Below are 23,970 nucleotides of genomic sequence, written 5' to 3' on the forward strand. Positions count from 1 at the left end.
GAGAGGTTTGAGGATTTGGTATTGAGTCTGATTGATTTGTAGATTTCAATGTGAAAGCTAACATAAATCGATTTTCATAAAGTCTAAAAAAGCTCTGTAATGGTGTTTGCCACTGTGAAGAGACTGATAGGAAGTGAAAGAGAAGGGACTTATGAGGGGTAAGGAAGGAAGGAGAGGGGATAGGGTAGGTAAGACAAACACAGATAATATGAATATTACTCTCCTTCCCTGTTAATGTCATGCTGTGGAGTGGCATTGGTGGGAATTCTTTAGTAAAGACAACAGGTGTACAGATTTAGGATTTTAATTTGATCACCCTGTTGTTGTTGCAGGAAATATCCTGCATAGCAGAAAACGCTAACTTAGTGTATTTGAAGTTTAAAAAGAGCTTCTAAAGTTAGTCATTTCCATTTTGAAATGTCAGACTTGATGAAAATATATACCATGCCCCTACAAAAATGTCCATTAATTATAATCCACACAATAATATTTCCTGTTGCTTCATATTTCCTGTTGCTCCAAGATTATTTTCCTGCAGTGAGAAACTGGTCAAATTACGACCCTACATCTGTATGCTCTTAGAAAAAAAGGTGCTATCCAGAACCTAAAAGGGTCCCATTTGGTTCCAAGTAAAACTGGTTTGGGTTCCATGTAGAACCTTTTCCACAGAGGGTTCTACATCGAAAAAAGGGTTCAACCTGGAACCAAAAAAGGGTTTTACCTGGAACCAAAAGGGTTAATTTATGGGAACAGCCGAAGAACCCTTTTGGAACCCTTTTTTTCTAAAAGTGTATATTCCAACAGATACAGGTACTGTACACTTGACATTGGGTAATTATAGTATGCTTCCAACTAGGGGGTGTGTGAGGGAGGGTGGGTGTTTGTGTTAGTATGTGTGCCCTCACTTAAGTGCACAGCACATGTATGGGTGTTGTTTGTGTACTATACGGTACTTGGGATCCTTAATGTCATGGGATCATTTTTCAAAGGGGAAGAGGATACACACACAATGTGATCACTGCTGTGTTTGAATGAGAGATCTGAGCGTCATGGCTTGTCTTTTGTCCTCTGTGGTATAGTCAACCTTCTCAATGGTGTAATGGGTTCAGAGAGAGAGAGAGAGAGAGAGAGAGAGAGAGAGAGAGAGAGAGAGAGAGAGAGAGAGAGAGAGAGAGAGAGAGAGAGTGTTAAATGGACCACATACATTCATCTCTTAGTGTAGGTACAGCCTTCCATTAAGTCACACCAAGTTGAGGACTGAGCGGTTTAACGCAGTATGGAAGATGGCTGAAGGAAATTACATTACCGTCTTGATCATTTTGACATAACTTCAATAGAATAAAGCTTGTTTAATTCAAAAGCAATTTACAGTGAACACATTTATTCAGAATATGTTGACCATGTGGGAATCAAACCAAGAAAGGCTTTGTTGCATGTTCCATTAACGTAGCCATCAGAACTACATAGTAATTCAATTTTTACCACGCATTAGGTATTTGTGTGTTTGTGTGTGTTGATGATTAAAGGGGGGGTCCAGGGATCTACAGACATTGATCATATCTTCTCTCCCCCCGCCCCTCACCCCTCCTCCCTCAGAGGAAAAGAGTACGGTACTCTGAGCTGGATTTTGAGGTAAGATCCCCCTTTTCACCCTCCCCTCAGCCTGTCTCTGCTTCTGTCTGCTTCAGCCAGGTTTGAGTGACGCGTAGAGGAGCCAATGGCATCGCTAAACCCCTTACCCTTGCGCCTGTGTCTCCCTTGCATTTGACTTGGTACAGTCCAACCTATGTATAGTGTGCCAGTTTCTACAACAAGGATCTAGGGCACCCCCTGTAACTAGATGGATTTGGTTTTGACTGATTTTACCTTGATTGGACAAATTATTTATATATTGTACAGACAGAAAATGACTTTATTTAACTTTTTTCAATCTGAATCAGTCAACCATTTCAATCAGAATGGAAAAGCACAATGGGGTGCCAGGTCCTGGTTGAAGGAACAATGGTGCAGTAGGAAGCTTTGACTGGATGAATTAATTAATGAAAATGTGATTGACGGTGAGTTGGTGTTTTTGAAAGTTTGGTAGTAGATGTGTGTTTTGCGGGTAATTACATGTGTGTGCGTGTTTGTGTGTGGGTTGGAGTGCAATAGTCGCTCCATGGAATGAACAAGCCCTGGGAATCTTGCAAATCTCCAGTCTCAAACAGCCCCGAAAAACTAAACTAAATCCCTTTGCTTCACTTCTTTAAGTGAAAATTGGCTTTCCTCCTCCCCTTATCTTTGTAAAGACTGGAGACTTGCTTTCCACTGTGGAGGCCTCGTCCATAGTAGAACTAAGGTATGTGTGGACTGATGCACAACTAACAGGCTAACAAGCACTAGCGCTTAGCTACTGTATGATAACCTGGAGTAGGATGATGTTGCCTAAGGGCAACTATTACCCAGAGCTTGTAACCCTTCCTGTCTGGCATAGTCTGCGAAACTGCATGATATTTTCCTTAAAATGGCTAGATTCCTGTGTCAAAATGGACACCAATGTAGCCCTCTACCGAGAAAGTGTCTGAGAGAGAAAGATTCAAGGTAGAGTCAGAGTTCAAAAATACAAATAAAGAAAAGAGCAGTGATGACAGAGGAAGAGAGAGAGAGAGCTTTGAAGTGCAGAAGAGGTGAACTATAAAGGAAGTAGGTCTACACGTAAATTAAGTGACTTATAAAGGCAGACTCAGAGAGGGAGAACTGACAGACAAGGAGAGGGAGAGAAGAGAGTGCAGACTCTGTGGTAATTGGTGGCAGCAGTCGCAGCCGGCCTTGGCCAGAGTGTCTGAATGTGTGAGGATCGCCGTCTGGCCCCTGTGTCTCTCTTTGCCCTCGAGCTGCTGCGTCGATTAGCCGCCGCCATGCTGCTAAAGCGCTAGCCATTCGCAAAAAGAGCAAGTCGCTGTGACAAGGTCTCTCTCCTGTCAGGGACTTCCACTTGTAATAGGATGTAGTTGCTCTTAGACGCTGGGATACAGTCAGTTAAAATTTGATTTGATTTGAGTTGAGTCTTTACCAGTTTAAATGGTGAGGGTGAGGATTTGGGGAGGGTAAGCTGATCCTAAATCTGTGCTTACAGGGAATTTTTACTCAGTTCCACATCACTGTAGACTAATTGCTAACTAGCTAATGCTACCCTTCTAACTAGCTAATGCTTCCTTGCTAACTAGCTACCACTAACATTAACGCAGCCTGCTTGGCTCTCATATCCATTCAGAGCAAACTCAGATACATCTCACAGCACAGGCAGCATCAAATCCTAAAATCGAGACAGGGAAATGTTAGAGAGAAGATGAGAGGACTATCTATCCATCCCTCTCTTCCCCTCCTCCCCCTCGCCGTGGCTGGCATCAAACTGTCCCTTGGCCTCTTCCGCTTCTTCGGCCTCTCTTCCCTCAAACCACCCTATCTATCCGTGTCTCTTTAGCTATTATTTTCTTATTCTGTTCATTTTTTGTTGTACCTTCCTCTCCCTTCCAGAAAGTGATGCACACTCGCAAAAGACACTCTGAGCTGTACCATGAGCTCAACCACTCCACCACCAAGTTCCACACCATAGACAGGTATAACAGGGACCCCGCCATGTCCACCTTCAAGGTAAGAGCCCAACCATACGGGGCGAGTGGGAAACGGGAGCTAGCTTCCCCGCACCTCAAACCCCTGCACCCCCCCCCCCCCACACACTGAGCTCATTATCACCTCTCGTCGTCACCTATGAAATAGTATCGTTAATAAGCGCATCTAGAGTCTTCACAGCGATGTGTGAGTGTGTTTGTTATCACCTAGAGTGGTGATGTTAGTACTGAGTATACTCCCCCCACTCACACACACACCTTTTAGATAGAGAACATACTAAGGGCTCAATCCAAACAGTGACAATGATGTAACAGTGATATTAACACTGCATGGAATGTAGTGACCAGTAGAAAAATGATCTTAAAATCACTGGATCACACATCCATTCTAGTGCACAACTCTTCGGTTTTCAAATGCAATTTAATTATGTAACTTAAGTGTATTATAAACTTGTTTGTTAAACTTGAACCAGAGCTAACCATGACTAAAGCTTTTCTTTTATTTCTTTGTTTTTGTGGTTTTGAATGTTTTTTTATGCATTTTTAACAATGCTTGTTTTATTTGGCTGGAGAGCAACATAACTACCTCATAAACATTTCATAACCTTTTTATTCCAAGCATAATAAGAGCTAAGGGATGTGCAATGTCACCTTTTATCAGCCTGTGTGTGTGTCTACGTGCATTCGTGCGTGTTTGTGTATTTGTTTGCTTGCGTGAGTGTCTGTGCACGTGTGTGTATGTCTACGTGTTTGTCTGTGTGTGCTTGAGTGTGCTTGTCTTTGTGTGTGTGTGTGTGCGTGCGTGTGTGTGTGAAATGCCGTCTGCGTATCGTTAATGCACCATTAGCACCAGACTAAGGAGTCCCTGCTTTCACTGACCTTCATAGAGCCTATTTCATCAAGATTTAAACACCACTCACACACACATGAACACATACACACACAGACACACCTCATCTCCAGGAGCTGCAGTACAGATACGGTACATCAGACAGTGATGAGTTATTCAGCCTTGATATCTGTACTTTCCCAGGGCACCTGTAGTCTGCTAGTTCACATCTCATGTACACTGGGAGCAGAGGAACAGAGGACACACACACACACACACACACACACACACACACACACACACACACACACACACACACACACACACACACACACACACACACACACACACACACACACACTGTGACACACACACACACACACACACACACACACACACACACACACACACACACACACACACTGAGACACACATGACACACACACACACTGAGACACACACACAAGCATACACACACACACACACACACACACACACACACACACACACACACACACACACACACACACACACACACACACACACACACACACACACACACACTGAGACACACGCACACAGATACACACACACACCCTTACACTTCTCATATTTCCCAGGCCAGAGCAGCAGCCTCTGCTGTCATTTCTCGTTTCCTCAACCTCTTGATTAAGTGTTCCAGGATCACCACCCAGCTCTCTCTCCAGTTATTACTGGGCAGCAAAAAGGACCAATCACAGAATACTGACCCAAGCATATGTTTGCCGGTTTACTAGTCATTTGATTCCGTTCAGTACAATTCTAGGCAAAGCATGTTGAGGAACTGACATACTGGATTTAAGCACTCAAATATGTACTTACATAGAGTCATACTAACACACATAAACTCAGCAAAAAATAAACGTCAATACATAACAAGATTCAACAACTGAGACAAAAACTGAACAAGTTCCACAGACATGTGACTAACAGAAATGGAATAATGTGTCACTGAACAATGGGGGGTCAAAATCAAAAGTGGCCACCAGCTGCATTAAGTACTACAGTGCATCTCCTCCTCATGGACTGCACCAATTTTGCCAGTTCTTGCTGTGAGATGTTACCCCACTCTTCCACCAAGGCACCTGTAAGTTCCCAGACATTTCTGGGGGGAATGGCCCTAGCCCTCAACCTCCGATCCAACAGGTCCCAGATATGCTCAATGGGTTTGAGATCCGGGCTCTTCGCTGGCCATGGCAGAACACTGACATTCCTGTCTTGCAGGAAATCACGCACAGAACGAGCAGTATGGCTGGTGGCATTGTCATGCTGGAGGGTCATGTCAGGATGAGCCTGCAGGAAGGGTACCACATGAGGGAGGAGGATGTCTTCTCTCTAACGCACAGTGTTTTGATTGCCTGCAATGACAACAAGCTCATTCTGATGATGCTGTGACACACCGCCCCAGACCATGATGACCCTCCACCTCCAAACCGATCCCGCTCCAGAGTACAGGCCTCGGTGTAATGCTCATTCCTTCAACGATAAATGCGAATCCGACCATCACCCCTGGTGAGACAAAACCGCAACTCGTCAGTGAAGAGCACTTTTTGCCAGTCCTGTCTGGTCCAGCGACAGTGGGTTTGTGCCCATAGGCGATGTTGTTGCCAGTTATGTCTAGTGAGGACCTGCCTTACAACAGGCCTACAAGCCCTCAGTCCAGCCTCTCTCAACCTATTGCGGACAGTCTGAGCACTGATGGAGGGATTGTGCGTTCCTGGTGTAACTCGGGCAGTTGTTGTCGCCATCCTGTACCTGTCCCGCAGGTGTGATGTTCCAATGTACTGATCCTGTGCAGGTGTTGTTACACGTGGTCTGCCACTGCGAGAACGATCAGCTGTCCATCCTGTCTCCCTGTAGGACTGTCTTAGGCGTCTCACAGTACGGACATTGCCCTGGCCACATCTGCAGTCCTCATGCCTCCTTGCAGCATGCCTAAGGCACGTTCACGCAGATGAGCAGGGACCCCGGGCATCTTTCTTTTGGTGTTTTTCAGAGTCAGTTGAAAGGCCTCTTTAGTGTCCTAAGTTTTCATAACTGTGACCTTAATTGCCTACCATCTGTAAGCTGTTAGTGTCTTAACTTCTATGGGCTATGTGGGACGCTATCATCCCACCCGCGGGAACACTATCAACAGCCAGTGAAATATCAGGGCGGAAAATTCAAAACAACAAAATCTCATAATTCAAATTTCTCAAACATACAACTATTTTACACCATTTTAAAGATACACTTCTCCTTAATCCAACCACATTGTCCGATTTCAAAAAGGCTTTACGGCGAAAGCATAAAGTTAGATTATGTTAGGACAGAGCGTCAACAAGGAAAACCACACAGCCATTTTCCAAGCAGGAGAGGCGTCACAAAAACCAGAAATACAGCTAAAATGAAGCACTAACCTTCGACGATCTTCATTAGATGACACTCCTAGGACTAAATGTTACACAATACATGTATGTTTTGTTCGATAATGTTCATATTTATATCCAAAAACCCCATTTTACATTGGCACGTGATGTTCAGAAAATATTTGGCCTCAAAAACTTCCGGTGAATGAGCACAACAATTTACAAAAATACTCATCATAAACGTTGATAAAATATTAAACTGTTATTCAAAGAATTATAGATAAACATCTCCTTAATAATCTCTTACATCTAGACGTTCCGCTAGCGGAACACCTGCTCCAATATCCAATGATGGGCGTGGCGCGAAATAGAAACCCCTCTAAAATCCAAAAAACTTCCATTTTTCAAACATATGACTATTTTACAGCATTTTAAAGACAAGACTCTCGTTAATCTAACCACACTGTCCGATTTCAAAAAGGCTTTACAGCGAAAGCAAAACATTAGATTATGTCAGCAGAGTACCCAGCCAGAAATAATCAGACACCCATTTTTCAAGCTAGCATATAATGTCACAAAAAACAAAACCACAGCTAAATGCAGCACTAACCTTTGATGATCTTCATCAGATGACACGCCTAGGACATTATGTTATACAATGCATGCATGTTTTGTTCAATCAAGTTCATATTTATATCAAAAACCAGCTTTTTACATTAGCATGTGACGTTCAGAACTAGCATACCCCCCGCAAACCTCCGGTGAATTTACTAAATTACTCACGATAAACGTTCACAAAAAACATAACAATTATTTAAAGAATTATAGATACAGAACTCCTTTGTGCAATCGAGGTGTCCGATTTTAAAATAGCTTTTCGGTGAAAGCACATTTAGCAATATTCTGAGTAGATAGCCCAGCCATCACGGCTAGCTATTTAGACACCCTCCAAGTTTAGCCCTGACCAAACTCCGATTTACTATTAGAAAAGTTTGATTACCTTTGGTGTTCTTCGTCAGAATGCACTCCCAGGACTGCTACTTCAATAACAAATGTTGGTTTGGTTCAAAATAATCCATTGTTATATCCAAATAGCGGCGTTTTGTTTGTGTGTTCAAGACACACAGTCACAGTCACAGTAAAACACATACACACAGTCACAGTAACACACATACACACAGTCACACTAACACACATACACACAGTCACAGTAACACACATACATACAATCAGACTAACGCACATACACACAGTCACACTAACACACAGTCACAGTAACACACATACACACAGTCACACTAACACACATACACACAGTCACAGTAACACACATACATACAGTCACACTAACACACATACACACAGTCACAGTAACACACAGTCACACAGTCACAGTAACACACATACACATAGTCACAGTAACACACATACACTAGGTCACACTAACACACATACACACAGTCATACTAACACACACACACACACAGTCACAGTAACACACATACACACAGTCACAGTAACACACACACACACAGTCACACTAGCACACATACACACAGTCACAGTAACACACATACACACAGTCACACTAACACACATACACACAGTGACACTAACACACATACACAGTCACAGTAACACACATACACACAGGCACAGTAACACACATACACACAGTCACAGTAACACGCATACACACAGTCATATTAACACACACACACACAGTCATATTAACACACACACACAGTCACAGTAACACACATACACACAGTCATATTAACACACACACACAGTCACAGTAACACACATACACACAGTCATATTAACACACACACACACACACAGTCACACTAACACACATACACACAGTCACACTAACACATACACACAGTCACAGTAACACACATACACACAGTCACACTAACACACATACACACAGTCACTCTAACACATATACACAGTCACAGTAACACTCATATACACAGTCACAGTAACACACATACACACAGTCATATTAACACACACACACACAGTCACAGTAACACACATACACACAGTCACAGTAACACACATACACACAGTCACAGTAACACACATACACACAGTCATATTAACACACACACACAGTCACAGTAACACACATACACACAGTCATATTAACACACACAGTCACAGTAACACACATACACACAGTCATATTAACACACATACACACAGTCACACTAACACACATACACACGGTCAAAGTAACACACAGTCATACTAACACACAGTCACACAGTCACACTAACACACATACACACAGTCACACTAACACACATACATACAGTCACACTAACACGCACACACACAGTCACACTAACACACAGTCACACTAGCACACAGTCACACAGTCACAGTAACACACATATACACAGTCACACTAACACACATACACACAGTCACACTAACACACATACACACAGTCACAGTAACACACATACACACAGTCACAGTAACACACATACACACAGTCATATTAACACACACACACACACAGTCACAGTAACACACATACACACAGTCATATTAACACACACACACAGTCACAGTAACACAAATACACACAGTCATATTAACACACACACACACACACAGTCACAGTAACACACATACACACAGTCACACTAACACACATACACACAGTCACACTAGCACACATACACACAGTCACAGTAACACACATACACACAGTCACACTAACACACATACACACAGTGACACTAACACACATACACACAGTCACAGTAACACACATACACACAGTCATATTAACACACACAGTCACAGTAACACACACACACACAGTCATATTAACACACATACACGCAGTCACACTAACACACATACACACGGTCACAGTAACACACAGTCACACTAACACACAGTCACGCAGTCACACTAACACACATACATACAGTCACACTAACACACATACACACGGTCACAGTAACACACAGTCACACTAACACACAGTCACACAGTCACAGTAACACACATACACACCGTCACAGTAACACACAGTCACACTAACACACAGTCACACAGTCACAGTAACATACATATACACAGTCACACTAACACACATACACACAGTCACAGTAACACACATACACACAGTCACACTAACACACAGTCACACTAACACACATACACACAGTCACAGTAACACACACACACACAGTCACAGTAACACACATACACACAGTCACACTAACACATACACACAGTCACAGTAACACACAGTCACACAGTCACAGTCACAGTAACACACATACACACAGTCACAGTAACACACATACACACAGTCACACTAACACACATACACACAGTCACAGTAACACACATACACACAGTCACACTAACACACATACACACAGTCACACTAACACACATACACACAGTCACAGTAACACACATACACACAGTCACACTAACACACATACAAACAGTCACAGTAACAAACATACATACAGTCACACTAACACACATACACACAGTCACACTAACACACATACACACAGTCACAGTAACACACATACATACAATCAGACTAACGCACATACACACAGTCACACTAACACACAGTCACAGTAACACACATACACACAGTCACACTAACACACATACACACAGTCACAGTAACACACATACATACAGTCACACTAACACACATACACACAGTCACAGTAACACACAGTCACACAGTCACAGTAACACACATACACATAGTCACAGTAACACACATACACTAGGTCACACTAACACACATACACACAGTCATACTAACACACACACACACACAGTCACAGTAACACACATACACACAGTCACAGTAACACACACACACACAGTCACACTAGCACACATACACACAGTCACAGTAACACACATTCACACAGTCACACTAACACACATACACACAGTGACACTAACACACATACACAGTCACAGTAACACACATACACACAGGCACAGTAACACACATACACACAGTCACAGTAACACGCATACACACAGTCATATTAACACACACACACACAGTCATATTAACACACACACACAGTCACAGTAACACACATACACACAGTCATATTAACACACACACACAGTCACAGTAACACACATACACACACTCATATTAACACACACACACACACACAGTCACACTAACACACATACACACAGTCACACTAACACATACACACAGTCACAGTAACACACATACACACAGTCACACTAACACACATACACACAGTCATACTAACACACATACACACAGTCACTCTAACACATATACACAGTCACAGTAACACTCATATACACAGTCACAGTAACACACATACACACAGTCATATTAACACACACACACACAGTCACAGTAACACACATACACACAGTCACAGTAACACACATACACACAGTCACAGTAACACACATACACACAGTCATATTAACACACACACACAGTCACAGTAACACACATACACACAGTCATATTAACACACACAGTCACAGTAACACACATACACACAGTCATATTAACACACATACACACAGTCACACTAACACACATACACACGGTCAAAGTAACACACAGTCATACTAACACACAGTCACACAGTCACACTAACACACATACAAACAGTCACACTAACACACATACATACAGTCACACTAACACGCACACACACAGTCACACTAACACACAGTCACACTAGCACACAGTCACACAGTCACAGTAACACACATATACACAGTCACACTAACACACATACACACAGTCACACTAACACACATACACACAGTCACAGTAACACACATACACACAGTCACATTAACACACATACACACAGTCATATTAACACACACACACACAGTCACAGTAACACACATACACACAGTCATATTAACACACACACACAGTCACAGTAACACAAATACACACAGTCATATTAACACACACACACACACACACAGTCACAGTAACACACATACACACAGTCACACTAACACACATACACACAGTCACACTAGCACACATACACACAGTCACAGTAACACACATACACACAGTCACACTAACACACATACACACAGTGACACTAACACACATACACACAGTCACAGTAACACACATACACACAGTCATATTAACACACACAGTCACAGTAACACACACACACACAGTCATATTAACACACATACACGCAGTCACACTAACACACATACACACGGTCACAGTAACACACAGTCACACTAACACACAGTCACGCAGTCACACTAACACACATACATACAGTCACACTAACACACATACACACGGTCACAGTAACACATAGTCACACTAACACACAGTCACACAGTCACAGTAACACACATACACACCGTCACAGTAACACACAGTCACACTAACACACAGTCACACAGTCACAGTAACATACATATACACAGTCACACTAACACACATACACACAGTCACAGTAACACACATACACACAGTCACACTAACACACAGTCACACTAACACACATACACACAGTCACAGTAACACACACACACACAGTCACAGTAACACACATACACACAGTCACACTAACACATACACACAGTCACAGTAACACACAGTCACACAGTCACAGTCACAGTAACACACATACACACAGTCACAGTAACACACATACACACAGTCACACTAACACTCATACACACAGTCACAGTAACACACATACATACAGTCACACTAACACACATACATACAGTCACACTAACACACATACACACAGTCACAGTAACACACATACACACAGTCACACTAACACACATACACACAGTCACAGTAACACACATACATACAGTCACACTATCACACATACACACAGTGACACTAACACACATACACACAGTCACAGTAACACACATACATACAGTCACACTAACACACATACACACAGTCACACTAACACACAGTCACAGTAACACACATACACACAGTCACACTAACAGACATACACACAGTCACAGTAACACACATACATACAGTCACACTAACACACATACACACAGTCACAGTAACACACAGTCACACAGTCACAGTAACACACATACACACAGTCACAGTAACACACATACACTAGGTCACACTAACACACATACACACAGTCATACTAACACACATACACACAGTCACACTAACACACATACACACAGTCACACTAGCACACATACACACAGTCACAGTAACACACATACACACAGTCACACTAACACACATACACACAGTCACACTAACACACATACACACAGTCACAGTAACACACATACACACAGTCACAGTAACACGCATACACACAGTCATATTAACACACACACACAGTCATATTAACACACACACACACAGTCACAGTAACACACATACACACAGTCACAGTAACACACATACACACAGTCATATTAACACACACACACAGTCACAGTAACACACATACACACAGTCATATTAACACACACACACAGTCACAGTAACACACATACACACAGTCATATTAACACACACACACACACAGTCACAGTAACACACATACACACAGTCACACTAACACACACACACACACACAGTCACACTAGCACACATACACACTGTCACAGTAACACACATACACAGTCACACTAACACACATACACACAGTGACACTAACACACATACACACAGTCACAGTAACACACATACACACAGTCACAGTAACACACATACACACAGTCACAGTAACACGCATACACACAGTCATATTAACACACACACACAGTCATATTAACACACACACACAGTCACAGTAACACACATACACACAGTCACAGTAACACACATACACACAGTCATATTAACACACACACACAGTCACAGTAACACACATACACACAGTCATATTAACACACACAGTCACAGTAACACACATACACACAGTCATATTAACACACATACACGCAGTCACACTAACACACATACACACGGTCAAAGTAACACACAGTCATACTAACACACAGTCACACAGTCACACTAACACACATACACACAGTCACACTAACACACATACATACAGTCACACTAACACGCATACACACAGTCACACTAACACACAGTCACACTAGCACACAGTCACACAGTCACAGTAACACACATATACACAGTCACACTAACACACATACACACAGTCACACTAACACACATACACACAGTCACAGTAGCACACATACACACAGTCACAGTAACACACATACACACAGTCACAGTAACACACATACACACACTCACACTAACACACATACACACAGTCACAGTAACACACATACACACAGTCACAGTAACACACATATTGAAATGTAAAGATGTCCAACAAAAACATTTATTATAATAATACTGTAGTATTCATACTGCACAAAACAGACATAGAAACATTTAAAGATTTGAAGTTATGAAAAGCATGCTGAAACACACACACACACACACACACACACACACACACACACACACACACACACACACACACACACACACACACACACACACACACACACGCACACACACACACACACACACACACACACACACACACACAGGGCGGCAGGTAGCCTAGCGGTTAGAGCGTTGGGCCAGTAATGGAAGCGGTCTCTGGTTTGGATACCTGAGCCAAGAAGGTGAAAAATCTGTCGATTTGCCCTTGAGGAAGGCAGATCACCTTCAATTCTTCCAGGGGCGCCGTCCTACTATGGCTGACTCTGGAAAACACATTGCACTGCACTTGTCTAGTAAAAACTAAAACACTCCTCCCTGACAAAGATAAAGAACAGAGGGCTTGGTGGATATATTATACTTGGATGTATCCATTAGAATACAGTAAGTAGACAGTGCACTTAAGAAGTTAATAATCTCCCTGATAATGGTATTAATGTCAGCCCTTGGACTCCAGCATTCATAGCTGTCAACATAACACTTGTAAACCCACCCAGACACTCTGACGCTGACTGTACAGCAATTATGGTGATGCTCGGGGGGGGGGGGGGTGTGTGTGGTGTGTGTGTGTGTGGTGTGTGTGTGTGTGTGTGTGTGTGTGTGTGTGTGTGTGTGGTGTGTGTGTGTGTGTGTGTGTGTGTGTGTGTGTGTGTGTGTGTGTGTGTGTGTGAATAAGCAGGGTATATGAGTGCAGGTGTGTTTGTGTCTTTGTCTATGTGAAATGTGGGTTGGTGTGGGTGTGTGGGTGTTGGGGCTTGTGCTTCTATGTGACAGATTAATGGAGTTTATGAGTGTATAATTTCAACTCCGGTAATGACATACATGTTTTTTAATCACTGTATTATCTGCTTGTCTTAGCCTTATGACATCTGGTGACTTTGGTCTCACCCTGTCCTATATCAACGCTCTAATCTCACTCCATATTTCTGCATGAGTATTCTCATTTAGTGGGATACATATAATTACATCACAATTTCCAGTCATAAAGAGAACCAAGTGTGTATACTGTACACTAGAGGACTAAAGTGCCCTTAACCATATTAAAAAACAATGTTAAGTACAGTACATAACCAGAGCCCCATCGAGTGTTGTGAGTGTGTTGAGAGCTTCTCCTCTCCCCGCGGGCAGGGAGGTGGAAGCAAATTAATTGTTTTAAAGTGGAGAGTGGTGATATATTTTTCTAAACTTACTGTAAGTCACTCAGGAAACCAAATTGTCAAGCATGTTCCCCCTTGGAAATAATAATGTGGTTTGAATAAAAGACTAAAAGTAAATAGATGTATTTTTTAAACCTCCTTGAATGAATCCCTTGTCAAAAACAATTACAACAAATTGATTAACAAACCCCCAGTATAACGATCCTTTTGCTTTCAGCCTACCTCAACTACTAACCACGATAACACCCCAATGCCTTTAAACAGCCTTTATCCCCCTATATTGCGAAATGCCCTCATTATCCCCTAACACCTAATCCCTAACCACTGACCCTGAACCGACCCTTCACTAACCACCGAGGCCGGTGTTCACCCTCACAGGTGCCCCCTCCCCCGCCTCCGAGGCAAGCCGAGCGGTCTTTAGCACGCAGAATGTCCCTGGTTTACAAAGAGAGTCAACGTAAGCATGCTAAACAATACTGAAACAGTAGAACCCTTTAACCTCTAACCTTTCAATGACCCCTTTGGTAAAACCTGTCCAAGGTGTTAGCCCTCCCCACAGTGACATGACTGTGTTTTAGGTGACTGTATTTTGTTAGGTATTACCCCCTAGTGGTGTGGTGGTGTTGTTGACCAACCAGTATATTTGGAGCCTTTCTACTGTACTTCTGTTGTTGGACCGTATGAATGGTATTTTTCTGCGTCCCAAATTGCACCCTATTCCCTATAATAGCACACAACTTTTGACCAAGACCCATAGTGCACTTAGAGTATACAGTTGATAGGATGGCATTTGGGACACGTGGGTTCAGATGAACTACTAGCCTCTATGCCTAGCGATGCACTGAGTATAGATCTGGAAGGATTAGATAGGTGTAAACAAGATGGTGGAATCGTACCCTAGCCCAATCGGGAAGATTGAGCAATTGCTATACGACTAATCTCGGTTAAACCCAGAACTGAGGTCTTGGGTAATTGGTCATATGCTCAATTAAGTTGTGGATCCATATGTGTTAAGATGAGAGATAGAATGAGGATGAGAACCAGAAAGAAGAGCTCCACCCTCTCTCTTTGGAAGATACTGAGAAGTTTATGTGCCTTTACTTCGGAATTTCAAAAAATGCTAATACCATCCAAATTGTGATATGTCCAAATAACCAGTGCCAAAAAACCCAAGGACTGGAACTAATGCGTCTTGTTATCGTTGTTATCACACACATCCTATAGTATCATGACAGAGCTACGGTACCATTTATGTTTACATAGTCTGTCCACAAGAGATGACTCTATGACCTACACTCATCTTGTTATTCAGTTCTAGGTGAAGTGCATCGATGGGGGCTAGTGGTTGATTTTGGACTCGGCATAAATCTGCCATGTTAGAAATGCAGGGTGGGAGATAACGTCGGCCATTTTGACGTGTGAACCCATCCAGTTGTTGTATCCGTTTCAGTGCCCCCACCTAAATGAGACCTAAAACTATTTAAATGAAAGTGATTAACCCATCCATAATAAACCAATGAAACAATCAAACAGGTTTATTATCCCCCATAACGGTTTTCTCCAGCCAATAAACTAGCAGAGATAAAACCAGGCACTGAAACAGACCCGACACTATGTGTTCTGTATGGACAAGAAAAGCCTGTCATTGGTCAACGGTAAGAGAGCAAATGTGTGCGAGAAGATAATGAATGCGACTGCCAGTAGAGAATTGACCATTTTGGAAAGGTAGGGTCTGCCAATATGCTAGCCACTGAACAGATGAGTGGATACCAGACAAATCACACAAACACACACACACACACTGGTATTCTGTTTCCCATCTTCTCCAATCTTGTGGCTGATGACAGCGGTGGGCTTGTGAGTGGTCTCGAGCATTACCAGACATCTACCCGCTCAAATACAATCCATCTCACAATCTCCTCATCTCTCTCTCTCTCTCTCTTCCTCTCCCTCCCCATCTTCCTTCATCTCAGCCTGACCTGTGCTACAGTAATCACTCATATGGACCCATTCCTCTCTCACTACCAGTCTCTCACTATATTGTGCTGTACAGTATGTGTGTTATCTTGTGTGAGCTATCCCTGTGAGTTAGTGTGCTCTGTGTGCTATGGCTGGTTCCATCTGAAAGGCATTTAACTTCTAAGTGATGACGGAGATGCTAGCCGGATAGCTACTCGCTGCGGCAGGGCCCATATGGCTGCAAATGGATGGAGCCCCGTGTTCAATCTATCCTCAGTAATGGAGACACTACAAACGAACCTGGCCGGGGCCCATGGCTAGTGCAGGGTGGGAGAGAGAGAGTGAGGGAGAGAGGGAGGGGGGTGAGAGGGGTAGGCTGTCCACTGAAATATGTATTTCTTTCACTCTCCTAACTCTCTTTCTCCCACCGTCTCTCTCTGTTATCCGGGGTTCAAAAGGTGAACAAAGACATTTGCAAGCAGTCCCCAGCCAAGTGGTGACAGATCCACTCTCAGTGTGTAATGAAGTACTGAACTGTGTGTGTGTGTGTGTGTGTGTGTGTGTGTGTGTGTGTGTGTGTGTGTGTGTGTGTGTGTGTGTGTGTGTGTGTGTGTGTGTGTGCATACTCAGGCGTATGGTACGACAGTTGAGCTGTTGCATATTTCATCTCTCAAATGAGCTGTGTTTCTTCCTCTCCCTCTTATTTGTTGTTCTCTCTCTCTCCCCTCTCCCTCTCCTCTCTCTCTCTCTCTCTCTCTCTCTCTCTCTCTCTCTCTCTCTCTCTCTCTCTCTCTCTCTCTCTCTCTCTCTCTCTCTCTCTCTCTATTTCAGAGTTATGTAGAGCTCAGTGGGGTGGAGAGGAAATAAGTAATAAGTAGTTATCCTGTATTGTGCTTTTATCCATGGTGATGTTAAATGCAGTAACTGTAGCAGAGGTTCTTGAACTCTCTGCAGTGCAGCTGATATGGCATGTGTGCATTCACTTCGATTATCAAAACAAATATCATAGGGTAGGAGAAAACATCACAGACCATTTGATTGGATTCCTTTTTGCTTTGGTTACACTGTTATTCCACAGTTTATCTTATTGTTTGTGACTGTGTTAATGAAATGGTAGGCATAGTATTGCCGTTGCAAAGGGAAATTGTGCCAATCATAGTCATAGTGCTTTAATAAGGGTGACCCAGGTTAAGCTGAGATGTCTAATGTTTAATGACAACAGCTTATTGGTATTGATTCAGTGAGGGCAATGTACTGCACTCCTGAACCATTAGGTCCTTTAAATAAATGTTCTGCCATTGGGCTACAATTTCCACTCTAAAGTATGCTTTCTCTCTCTCTCTTTATCTCTCTTTTTCTCTCTTTTTCTCTCTCGTTCTCTTCTCTCTCTCTCTCTCTCTCTTATTCTTCCTCTTCCTCTTCCCCTCTCCATCTCATTCTCTCCTCCATTTGTTCCTAGGGCCTGACATTTCTCTTCTTTCTCTCTCCCTCTCAGTATTCCCCTCATTTACTCATTTGTTTCCCTCTAAACTCAGCCCTCAGTGGCGCAATTGAGGCATTAATAGAATAATTAATTCCTCTCATTAGCCTGTTTTTAATTATTTCCATGCCTCCTTCCTCTGTGCCCAGTATAAACTCATCATCTGTTTTCATCAAATTGCCCATAAAATCCAAGTGTTGGCACGGTGTATCGTAGCCTAGCGTGCTAGCACTCCCTCGCTCTCTCAGTGGGGCCTAATGAGGAGATAGTTAGCCCAGACAGAACGAACCTAACACTAGCTCCAATGCGCACTGAGGGGCACTATGCTAATGCAGCTCATTTAGTGTCCTTGGACCAATTAAGAGGTGAGGTGAAAAGGGCCAAGTCGCTTGCCGGAACTGTTTATGGAGAGGGACTAGAACATGACCCTGAATAGGACTGCAGCGGCCATGCTGTAGCCGACTACAATGTGTGTCTGATTTCTCATTTGACAGAAATGTGTACCCCTTAATAGATTGTATTTGTTCCGCATTCACTGGTCCCTTTGAAGACCCCTATTACTACAATACAAAGCTTGTTTTATTCCCCTCGATGGTTAGTTGTACTCAAGTGATTGTTTCTGAGCTTGTGTAGTAGGGCCCTTGGTACATTGGTTGAGGTAATGGTAAGATATCTCTAAAAGGGTTAATCTAACGTTTCAAAATGAGGGAAGCTCATGCTTTGTATCCCTGCAGGCATGTGGGATTTGTAATGAGATTTGAAAAGAGAGAGAGCGGGAATATACAGGCCATGGAGAGAGGAAGCGGTCAAAACAGAGAGAGACAGAGTGAACCGGTGAGAGAGAGAGAGAGAGAGAGAGAGAGAGAGAGAGAGAGAGAGAGATATTGTAACTTGAGTGTCCACCTGATCCCTTTTTGGTTTAGAGACCCAAAGCCCACTGTTGCCTCATCAGAACCCAGAACAATTCTACTTCCTGTATTATTACCTGACTCTCTGGTACCCACTCATCTCTGGCCCGGGCTCTGCATGCTTGGCCTCGCTTGCTGTCCATTGGTCATTCTGATCATCTAATCATTTAAATGTCTTATAATTCGTACATGTGTGTATTTATTTAATTTACATTTTATTTTGATGCCTGTGAGTCTGTCTGTCTGTCTGTCTGTCTGTCTGTCTGTCTGTCTGTCTGTCTGTCTGTCTGTCTGTCTGTCTGTCTGTCTGTCTGTCTGTCTGTCTGTAACTGTCTGTCTGTAACTGTCTGTAACTGTCTGTCTGTAACTGTCTGTAACTGTCTGTCTGTAACTGTCTGTCTGTAACTGTCTGTCTGTTACTGGATGGTACATTGTTATTTCATTGGCTCTTTTTGTTTGTTTTTGTTTGTATGTTGTCTGGGTTGGGCTTGGTCATGCTTGGTGCTACATGTTTCTCTGTCTTAGTTTGACTGTAGCCAGGCAGCAAGCAGAACCGAGGGCAGCCAACACAAGAAAGGTAAAATAAAACCGCCTACATCCTCCAACCCCCAAAATCAACTCTTCTCCCCCCTTCATCCCCCTATAGTCCGTGCCCCTACCAGGGGTATATTTGCTGGTCTGTCTTTGTGTGTTCTCTCCACTCCATGCCATAGTACATTTCTCTATAGACAAATAGATAGATGATTCTAAAGCTCTAAAGCTCTAGTGTGTAGTGTGTAGTGTGTGTAGGACTGTGTATCTTTTTCTGCACTGATTCCTCTGTCTCTTTTCCACCTGAACATATGTACTGGTGTAATGCTTGTAGTGAGGTCTCTGACCGCTTCCTTTGTATATTTTCTTCTCTTTGTGAACTTTGACGTGTGATGTCGCTGTGGTGTCACTTCCTGCTTGGATGACGGTGGTGGTGGTGGTGGGGATGCTGTCGGTTTCCCTGACGTCATTTTCCTCTCTTCCTCACTTGTTTCTTCATGTTAGATCAGTTGGGTATAGAGGCAGGATCCCAGAAAGAGATAGAGTTGAGGACAAGAGAGAGATAGTGAGAGAGAGATAGGGGAGTATGGATTAAACGCGGGAAGAACAGGGGCATTCAGGAAAATACCCCGTGAGAAAGAGTGAGGGATGATAGAACAAGAGGAAGAGGAGAAGACAAATGATAGAGAATGAACAGAGAACGAGGGAGAGGGCGAAGGGCAGTGATAAAGAGGGAGAAGAGGAGAAGGTCTGTGTGTTTAAGGTCTGAGGTGAAACACAGAAAATCAGCACCACCAAGCTTTCCACCACTTCGCCAGCTCGGTCGCCAGGTTGAGGGTCTGGATGTATGGAGGGTTGCCAGATTGGAGCACAGTGTGGAGAGGATGGGGATGCAGAAGTTGCACAGATCTAGGATAATCTTACCCTCCTAAAATCATAAGCTTAACCATTAGGGAGGAAATATAAAACTGACCTTAGATCAGTGTCCAGGGGCAACTTCATTCCTCTCTGATGCAGTGCATGTCATCCCTCTCCTCCCCTTGACCATTCTGTTTCTCTCCATTGCCAGTGACCAGGACTGTCCTGACCTTCTTCATTCTCATGGTTAGATTAGGATAGCTATAGCCTTTACGTATTTACAACTGTTTGTCTGTTTCCTGCAGTGTGTGTCTGTGGCGTTTCACTGTGCAGTGTGTGTCTGTGGCATTTCACTGTGCAGTGTGTGCCTGTGGCGTTTCACTGTGCAGTGTGTGCCTGTGGCGTTTCACTGTGCAGTGTGTGTCTGTGGCGTTTCACGTGCAGTGTGTGTCTGTGGCGTTTCACTGTGCAGTGTGTGTCTGTGGCGTTTCACTGTGCAGTGTGTGTCTGTGGCGTTTCACTGTGCAGTGTGTGTCTGTGGTGTTTCACTGTGCAGTGTGTGTCTGTGGCATTTCACCGTGCAGTGTGTGTCTGTGGCATTTCACTGTGCAGTGTGCCTGTGACGTTTCACTGTGCAGTGTGGGTCTGTGGCGTTTCACTGTGCAGTGTGCCTGTGGCGTTTCACTGTGCAGTGTGTGCCTGTGACGTTTCACTGTGCAGTGTGTGTCTGTGGCGTTTCACTGTGCAGTGTGCCTGTGACGTTTCACTGTGCAGTGTGTGTCTGTGGCGTTTCACTGTGCAGTGTGCCTGTGACATTTCACTGTGCAGTGTGTGCCTGTGACGTTTCACTGTGCAGTGTGTGTCTGTGGAGTTTCACCGTGCAGTGTGTGTCTGTGGCGTTTCACCGTGCAGTGTGTGTCTGTGGAGTTTCACCGTGCAGTGTGTGTCTGTGGAGTTTCACCGTGCAGTGTGTATCTGTGGCATTTCACTGTGCAGTGTGTGTCTGTGGCGTTTCACTGTGCAGTGTGTGTCTGTGGCGTTTCACCGTGCAGTGTGTGTCTGTGGCGTTTCACCGTGCAGTGTGTGTCTGTGACGTTTCACCGTGCAGTGTGTGTCTGTGGAGTTGCACCGTGCAGTGTGTGTCTGTGGAGTTTCACTGTGCAGTGTGTGTCTGTGGCGTTTCACCGTGCAGTGTGTGTCTGTGGAGTTTCACTGTGCAGTGTGTATCTGTGGCATTTCACTGTGCAGTGTGTGTCTGTGGAGTTTCACTGTGCAGTGTGTATCTGTGTCATTTCACTGTGCAGTGTGTGTCTGTGGAGTTTCACTGTGCAGTGTGTATCTGTGGCATTTCACTGTGCAGTGTGTGTCTGTGGCATTTCACTGTGCAGTGTGTGTCTGTGGCGTTTCACTGTGCAGTGTGTGTCTGTGGCATTTCACTGTGCAGTGTGTGTCTGTGGTGTTTCACTGTGCAGTGTGTGTCTGTGGCGTTTCACTGTGCAGTGTGTGTCTGTGGCATTTCACTGTGCAGTGTGTGTCTGTGGCATTTCACTGTGCAGTGTGTGTCTGTGGCGTTTCACTGTGCAGTGTGTGTCTGTGGCATTTCACTGTGCAGTGTGTGTCTGTGGTGTTTCACTGTGCAGTGTGTGTCTGTGGCGTTTCACTGTGCAGTGTGTGTCTGTGGCATTTCACTGTGCAGTGTGCCTGTGGCGTTTCACTGTGCAGTGTGGGTCTGTGGCGTTTCACTGTGCAGTGTGCCTGTGGCGTTTCACTGTGCAGTGTGTGCCTGTGACGTTTCACTGTGCAGTGTGTGTCTGTGGCGTTTCACTGTGCAGAGTGCCTGTGACGTTTCACTGTGCAGTGTGTGTCTGTGGCGTTTCACTGTGCAGTGTGCCTGTGACATTTCACTGTGCAGTGTGTGCCTGTGACGTTTCACTGTGCAGTGTGTGTCTGTGGAGTTTCACCGTGCAGTGTGTGTCTGTGGCGTTTCACCGTGCAGTGTGTGTCTGTGGAGTTTCACCGTGCAGTGTGTGTCTGTGGAGTTTCACTGTGCAGTGTGTGTCTGTGGCGTTTCACCGTGCAGTGTGTGTCTGTGGAGTTTCACTGTGCAGTGTGTATCTGTGGCATTTCACTGTGCAGTGTGTGTCTGTGGAGTTTCACTGTGCAGTGTGTATCTGTGTCATTTCACTGTGCAGTGTGTGTCTGTGGAGTTTCACTGTGCAGTGTGTGTCTGTGGAGTTTCACTGTGCAGTGTGTATCTGTGTCATTTCACTGTGCAGTGTGTGTCTGTGGAGTTTCACTGTGCAGTGTGTGTCTGTGGCGTTTCACCGTGCAGTGTGTGTCTGTGGAGTTTCACTGTGCAGTGTGTATCTGTGGCATTTCACTGTGCAGTGTGTGTCTGTGGCATTTCACTGTGCAGTGTGTGTCTGTGGCGTTTCACTGTGCAGTGTGTGTCTGTGGCATTTCACTGTGCAGTGTGTGTCTGTGGTGTTTCACTGTGCAGTGTGTGTCTGTGGCGTTTCACTGTGCAGTGTGTGTCTGTGGCGTTTCACTGTGCAGTGTGTGCCTGTGACGTTTCACAGTGCAGTGTGTGTCTGTGGAGTTTCACTGTGCAGTGTGTATCTGTGTCATTTCACTGTGCAGTGTGTGTCTGTGGCGTTTCACTGTGCAGTGTGTGTCTGTGGCATTTCACTGTGCAGTGTGC

The 23,970-nt window shown here is 43.9% G+C and overlaps 1 protein-coding gene across 6 annotated transcripts in view; it reads left to right on the plus strand.

The window, feature by feature from the left end:
• LOC106588837 (adhesion G protein-coupled receptor B2) overlaps nucleotides 1–23,970 on the plus strand; it is a 499,757-nt gene that overhangs the window by 466,909 nt on the left and 8,878 nt on the right. For 5 of the 6 annotated variants that reach the window (XM_045709852.2, XM_045709853.2, XM_045709855.2 and 2 more), the window contains 2 exons: nucleotides 1,597–1,632; nucleotides 3,517–3,633. In XM_045709852.2, the coding sequence (XP_045565808.1) occupies nucleotides 1,597–1,632; nucleotides 3,517–3,633 (153 nt within the window). Of the gene's footprint in view, nucleotides 1–1,596; nucleotides 1,633–3,516; nucleotides 3,634–20,405; nucleotides 20,458–23,970 lie in introns of all 6 variants that reach the window. The other variant, XM_045709861.2, reaches the window with a different exon arrangement.

The sequence above is a fragment of the Salmo salar genome, chromosome 27 (genome assembly GCF_965601325.2).
Source record: "Salmo salar chromosome 27, fSalSal1, whole genome shotgun sequence".
Taxonomy (NCBI): Eukaryota; Metazoa; Chordata; class Actinopteri; order Salmoniformes; family Salmonidae; genus Salmo; species Salmo salar.